The following is a 7,146-nucleotide window of genomic DNA, read 5'->3' on the forward strand; positions in this document are numbered from 1 at the left end:
TGGTCACTGCCCCCCGCCCCCCAGGTCTGACTGCCCACGTCTGACGGTCACTCTCTCCGTCCACGAGGTCTGACTGCCCACGTCTGATGGACACTCTCTCCGTCCACGAGGTCTGACTGCCCACGTCTCTGCGTGTGTCAGTACACACAGGTCACAGCTGTCCTCCGGGCTGTCTAGCTGACATGCTGACACTGGTGTCCTGAGATCGTCAGTGAGAGGCGAGGACTCTCCCTGGTCACAGGCCGGGTTTGCGAAGAAGAGCCGGTGAGAAGTAGCCACTATGCCAGGAGGGCGGGCTCAAAGCCAGTGCAGAGTGGGGCGTACTGGCACTGGGCCTCCTCCTGCCCACGCACACTGTCTCTGTGCTTCTCCCGGAGACCCCGCTGTCAGCCCCGCAAGGCAGGAGCACAGGGAGAGCTGGTCTCCACGACGATCCGGCCCGTGTCGCTCCATCTCCTGTGCTCCGGGGAGCTTGGGCCAGCCACGCGCATCTCAGCCCCACAGTGAGGGCCGGCTCTCCATGAGCCCCTTGGAACCTGGGCTTTGCTGTCACAGCGTGTCCTCCTGCTCGGCAGACCCTAACGCACCTCCCAGGGTACAATGCTGGACAGGCGCCCTGACGTCGTCAGGACAGTCGCGGACAGGAATTAGGTCTGTCCTCACCCTGGCAGCTCGCCAGCCTCAGCGGACGGCATGCAGGCGGGACGGGGAAGGAAGGCTGGCACCCCAGCCCCTAGTTTACGGGGCGTTCCCCACAGCCAAAGCTGCTTCAGTGGAACTGGCCCTGGCCTGGAGGAGGCCGCGCTGTCCTCGTAGTGTCCTGGGTGTGGGGACAGCATGGGGAGCAGCAGCTGGCTCCCAGGAGGAGTGCAAGTGTCACCGTAAACCCTTGTCGTCTAGCCTCGAGGTCCCGAGGACCAGGGATGAGCAGCAGGGTGAGGGGACTCCAGAGCCCGCGGGCGGGTGGGGAAGAGCATTTCAAGTAGCGGGGCCTCTCGGGTCGGAGCTCAGCCGAGCAGCTGGTGGGGACTCCGACCAGCAGAGAAACCCAGCCCGGCCGGGAGGTCCCGCCCTGACCCAGAACAGCTCCAGGACAGATTGCAGGACGGCTCGCGGTACTCAGCGGCAGGCGGGGAGGCCCTGGGACAGGTGCACCTGTGGCCGTGGGCAGTGCCTGTTCGAAGGGCAACCGTCTCTGCCCTTGCTGACCCTCGCTGCCTGGCTGTGGGGCACTGGCACTGGTCGGACCCAGGACGCTGCTCTGTAGGCGTGGCCTCCTTGTGGACACGTCTGCTTGGCTGCGGCCTGTCCTCCCCTCCACCTGTCTGCTTTCCCTCCTGGCCCTCCTGGGATGCCCAGGGTGTGCACCGTGAGCACCTGGCCCCAGGCTCTCCCTTTGGGCCAGCGGTGAGTGCCAGGCTCTTCCATGGCTGTCTCCCTGCCCATGCACTGACTTGGGGCCACCCAGCTCCACTCTGACTGGGGTGGACAGCAGTGCTGCCACATGACGCACTCCGCTGGGGGACAGCCGCGCTGACGGCCTTCGAGTGGCACTTTAGCTCGACTCAGAAACTCGGCTGAGGTGGATGCGGCCCTGCTGGGGCGAGTGCAGGCCCTGAGCCAGGACACCCTGGTCGGGCCCAGCTGCCCACCGGAGGCCTGAGTTTCTTCTCTGGAGAGTCCGCCTTTGTGACCTTCCTTGCCCCCTTCCTCTTTGACTCTGACCCTGTGGTTTCAGAGCGCCTTTGCTTCCCGGAGGCCACCTCACGCCTGGCCTGGTGTAAACCTCCTTGCTAAGAAGCTGTTCCAGGTAGCCCTCAGCTGTGTCACCAAGGGCCTGGCTAAGGGGACCCCGATGGCCCCTGGCCCCCTGGCTTCGTTCCTGAGTGAGATGCCTGCAGGTGGGCTCTGTGGAGGTGTGGTGGCCTCGCTGACAGTACGGGAGCACGTGTCACCCCGGCCAGGGCTCTGCAAGCATTTCCGAGGCGTACTCTCCTTCTCCTCCAAACCAGGCTCTCCCAGGCAGCTACAGATGGGCCCCGGCTGGCCAGTCAGCAAACCAGTCGTGCCCAGAACCCAAACAACCTCCCCAGGGCCAGGAGAAGGGATGTGTGAAGAGACAGACAGATCCACGTGAAGGAGGCCGCAGGAAGTGGGGTGCTGAGCTGCGTGGCGGGACCCCGAGGGCCGCAGGCCGATGGCCCACCCGCAGCTGCCCTAGTTCAGATAAACTACATGTGGTATGGGGTCCCCTCTGCCCAGTTGGAGGAGGTGACGGTCACTGCCCTGGGAGGACAGCGGGGCAGGCAGCGCCCAGTGGCTCCTGTCTGCCAGACTGGCACTCACACCCACGCCCACGTCAGGCAGAGCTGCAGCAAGGAACCGCTGTAGGTGAGGAAGCCATGCCGCAAACGAGGCCCACCTGCCACATGTCGCTCAACCGGGCCTGCCAGTTAACTACAGCCTCTGCATTGAGACCTGGACTGTTTTGTGCAAAATCAGAAAAGCAAACGCCCTTCGAATCTACTGTCAGATATCTGCCATGAGGAGTCGCCGGCCTCGGAGATCCACATTGAATGGTTGTGGGGTTTCAGGAGCATGAGCCGCAGCGGTCCCACCAAGGTGGGCTAGGGGCCAGACGCCGGCGACATCGGCAGCCCCTTCGCCCTCTTTCGGAAGCGCACCCAAAAAAAGGGATCTAGGACCCTCTTTCAATGCCCCATCATCTCGCCAGAGAAAGAGAGAGAGAGAGAGAGGGAGGGGAGGGCAAGTGAGAAATCACCTCCCGGAGAAATGGCCACACCACAATCCCTTCTCTGCCGTTAGCTCTGCAGGACTCCCCTCGGGAGAGCTGAGCGGTTTCTACCTCCCGACAGATACCGAAGTCACGGCCCCATAAAGCCTCAAACGTGAGTGAGCGGAGACGCACCAAACCATCTGGGAGGCCCTCGGTTTCCTCCGACCCCCCCAGGCCCCACGTGGGGACACGCAGGGACGGGTGCCAGGCAGACCACTGGCGCCCTGGGCTCTGAGGGCCCCACACCTTCCGCAGGCCAGTGCTCCCCTCGTACACAGGCCGCACTGTGTCCCACGTGTAGCCAGGCCTGGCTCCACGGTGACCCGCCCTGCAGAGCCAGGCGTAGGTGATGGGCACCCCCGCCCCCTCCCGTGACCCGCTAGGCGGCAGGCCCCGCCATGCTGCGTACTTGGCTCTGGGCTGCCCGTGGCGCTCCCCCAGCTGTGCGTGTGCACACGTGTGTATGTGTGTACACACATGTGCATCTGTGCGTGTGGCTACACGTGTGTATGGCCTTACCTGCAGCCTGCGCCACCTCTGCAGCCGTCACATTTTGGGCGTTGGCATGCACTCTGAAGGTCACGGCTGGTCCCAGAACACTGGAAGACATCATTGAAAAGTGAACTCACAGCCAGCAAGCCAGGTGCTGCTTCTCTGACAGCGCCACAGAGACCCCGACGTGTCGCGAGCGCCACTCCCGAGGCCACACGTGTCCACGGCGTGAGCATCGCTGGGACGGCTTTAACACCGTGACTGTTGCCAGTAGCCCCGCTGGCAGGCTGGGCCTTCCCCAAACATGCCGCAGCGGCACCTGCTCTTCATGAAGATTCAGACCAACCCCACCACCCAGCGGCAGCACGCAGGTGTTCCCGCGAGGAAGACAGACCACGGAAGCAGGAGCGTTGTTTCCCAGAGAGCGGTATGACTCCGAGCAGAGAGGGGAGGGACAGGCATTTCCAAGCTCTGGGCAGGAACCCATCGAACCCCCGGTCACGACTAGCCATTGGCAGAATTGGCAAGGCCAGACAGCTGCCAGCGCAGTGTGGAGCTTCTTCTGTTTCGTTCTGTGTTTTAAGTTTTGCCATAGGGTGTGTGTGCTCGCCGAGGAGAGACAGAGGGAGAGGGACAGTGAGACATCACCCCTGGGGGGATGGCCATGCCACAGCCTCTTCTCCTATGTTTTCTTCTTGGGATTTTGGGCCCACATGCACACGTGTTCAGAGTGACTCTCAAGCTGCCAGGTCTGGGACTCGAACCGTGAAGCTGGCCACGAGGGATCCAGAGTCTTAACATCCATGCCACTGGCTGGCATCATGTGAAGGCTTTTAAACACTATGTCAAACACAGCTTTGAAAAAAGGACACCGTTTACAAACTGTTTTCTCTATTCCTGACAGTGCACCTGCAAGCTTTCGACACGCCCAGGAGCGCCTGGCAGCGGCGGGTCACAGTGATCCTCTGACCCCTCCCTCAGGCCTCCGCCCGGTCGGGGCCTGAGCACGCACAGCTGTGCTTGGACTGCCTCGGGCTGGCCTATGGGAGACGGCACAGCGGCGTGGGCTGCCCATGGCCTGCCCCCCGCCATGGGCCCAGCCACACAGCCCTCTCTAAGCGATCGCGTCCATCTGAAGACGCCATAGCTTTAGGGACTGTCTCAGGGCCCAGGGTCTGCTCTGGAAGGCTCCTCGTGGGGCAGGCCTCAACTTCTAGGAGCAGCCCACCGACGTAGGGGCCCGACTCAGGTGGGGGAGGCGGTTCTGCCACGTGAGTATCCTTCAGTCCGGGGTCGCTGGGACCCGGCTCCGCCCCTCTCACCCCTGCAAGGCACAGGCACGGCCGGAGTGGGCGGGCAGCACATCAGGGTCTGCCAACCTGGCACCTCGCCGCCTGGGCTTCAGCTGCCTCCGGCCCTGGCCCCATAACCAAGTGTCACCTCCACCCCTGAGCCGTCAGTCCCACCTCCTGGGGGAGTTTCTGCCCACCCCCGGCCAGCGAGCTCGGTGACAAGCCCTCTGCCAGCGCAAACATGGCAAGGCGGCAGCAGGTCAGCCTCACACCGCCGTCCCGGTGCTCGCGGTGCGTCTCGGCATCCCCGAGCGCAGTGAGCATCCCGCATCTCCTCCCGCTCCGTGGAGACCGGGCTCTGCCCACGGTCAGGAGCTCCAGGCTCTGCACACCCCTTCTCTGCCGAGACGGCCAAGCTGAGTACCCCCCTGCGGCTCTCCTGCATGACGTGGTGGGGGGGCTCGCAGTGAAAGCCGCGTGCCTGGGCCGAGCCCCTCCCCTCCGCGGTGCCGTCCTGCAGCCAACCGTAACCGTCCCGCTAGTCCCTGCCGCGAGCTCCAGGACAAGGCCATCCCCCAGCACACGGGGGCCGGGCCGCCGCCAGGTCTGCCCTCCTTGCTGCGAGAGTAGGGTTCCCCGGCAGCCCTGGGGTCCCGACTCCTCCCCACCAGCGAGCCCTGCAGGGTTCTCCCCGCCTCCAGGCCCTCCAGCAATGCCGTGTGCCGGACGGTCAGGCCTTCCCCGCACGTAGGTCACTGCGTCAGCTTCGCAGCTTCCCAAGCGGGTCTCCGGCTCCTGAGGGCAGTTTGACGTTCCCTGCAGTCCTCCCACCCCGTGGATGATCCATTCGTGCGTGTAAATCACATTAAAAATATTTCACATAAAAAAACTGTATTGTCAGGAACCAGCAGTTAGCGTAATGGCTATGTCACTGGATTCCCACGTAGTCGACCATGGTTCAAGTACCGGACCCGGTGGCTTAGAACTCACCCGGAGCGCATGTGCATGCGTGCCCAAGATCCCAAGAGGAGAATGGAGGAGAAGGGATTGCGGCATGACCATCCCCCCTGGGGGGGGTGATTTCTCGCTTTCTGTCTCTACGTCTCTCTCTGTCTGTCTGGCGAACGCACGCGCCCTATAGCGAAAACCTCTCCAAAAAAAAAAAATTTGTATTGCCAGAGGCTGTTTGTGCTCACCAGCGGGGAGCGAGTCCCCCACTGGGCGTGCTCAGGCCACATCCTTTCCCTCCGTCTCTCCTCCCATCAGGGTCTAGAATGCACACACCCAGCATGTTTTCAAGCCACCAGGGCTGGGGTCCTAGTGACGGCCAGCCATGTGGGGTCCAGCCCCCCACACACAGCTTAACCGCTGCCCGACTGGCCAGCCTCGTCCCAGACATTGGCGCTCGCCCGTTTCTTGAATGTGAAAGTCAGGTCGGCGTGACGAGTGCCAGTCACTTACACGACAGCACGGGGGGGACCGAGGCTTCCGTGCCAACACCTCAGAGCTCCCAGCGGGGCGGCTGGCACTTCATGCCTCAGGTTTCCTTCTGGTGCTGCAAGACCGTGAGGGGCCTCCCGGCTCTGCCGGGAATGGATCACCCACGGGGTGGAAGGGCTGGCGGGGAGCATCAAACTTCGGGGCCTGCCCAGCCCGTGTCACCAAGAACCGCTCACCACCTTCAGGCCGTGCCGAGCCCTGACCGGCCCATACACATGCTGTCCTAGGGGAGACTCAGAGGGTCGGCAGCGAGGCCGCTTCGGGCCCTGCCGTGACCTGGATGTGCACGCCTGTCCCCTAAGACCGCTGTGCTCAGAGACGTGACGAGGCGCAAGTCCACGAAGGGGCCCTGCACAGCGGCTAACCCTCCCAGCTCGCCACCTCCATCTACCCAGCTGTCAACAGGGCGTGTCCCACGGGGCACCGTGGACGTGCTCTGGCCTCAGAGACAGCTCCTGTGCCGAGTGGCGGTGAAGTTGGTGGGTTGGTGGCATTATGGCTGAGCAGCAACCTGGGACCGCAGAGGGCTAGCCTGATGGACATTCACGAAAGACCCTGAGGAGTGACCCAGAGAGCCATGGGGGTGAGCCATGAGCAGAGGGGCCCACGGCAGCCTATGGCACCCCCCTTGGGAGCAGGGAAACGTGGGGCTCATGGCCCCTGCCTGATGCCAGGGCCGGTCCCTTCCACCCACACCCCCGTTTGCCGCCATCCTGTGTGAAGTGACCCGGGGCCAGCCACCGTGGCAAGTAGGGACTGTGGGCCCTGCAGGCAGTTCCAGTCCTCCCGGGTCCTCCTCCCACAGGTGGCTGCGGCCCGGCCTGCCCAGCATTACAGAGGATGAGTGCAGCCTGCCTGTCCCAGGGCCGCTGGAAGTAGCGCCTGCCAGGTCCTGGATCAAGAGCAACCCCCAAAGAGCCAGAAGTGGCTTCCCTCTGTTCTGGAGGGACAAGTCATGGAGCCGCCGAGGGCCGCCCCGTCCTGCCGGTGCAGCCACCTTCCTCTCACCCCAGCTGTGGCTGGGCACACACCCGACTGCGCGTGCTCACGCCGCTCCCGGGCCGG

General features: G+C 63.8%; 1 protein-coding gene across 1 annotated transcript in view; it reads right to left on the reverse strand.

Moving 5' to 3' along the window:
- The window catches only part of PTPRN2 (protein tyrosine phosphatase receptor type N2), a 447,003-nt gene that overhangs the window by 299,733 nt on the left and 140,124 nt on the right, over positions 1-7,146 (reverse strand). Inside the window, exon 12 of the mRNA XM_006143829.3 lies at positions 3,317-3,396. Coding sequence (XP_006143891.1) covers positions 3,317-3,396 — 80 coding nt within the window. The remainder of the gene's footprint in view (positions 1-3,316; positions 3,397-7,146) is intronic.

This window comes from Tupaia chinensis, unplaced genomic scaffold (assembly GCF_000334495.1).
Source record: "Tupaia chinensis unplaced genomic scaffold, TupChi_1.0 Scaffold000110_1, whole genome shotgun sequence".
NCBI classification, from domain to species: domain Eukaryota; kingdom Metazoa; phylum Chordata; class Mammalia; order Scandentia; family Tupaiidae; genus Tupaia; species Tupaia belangeri.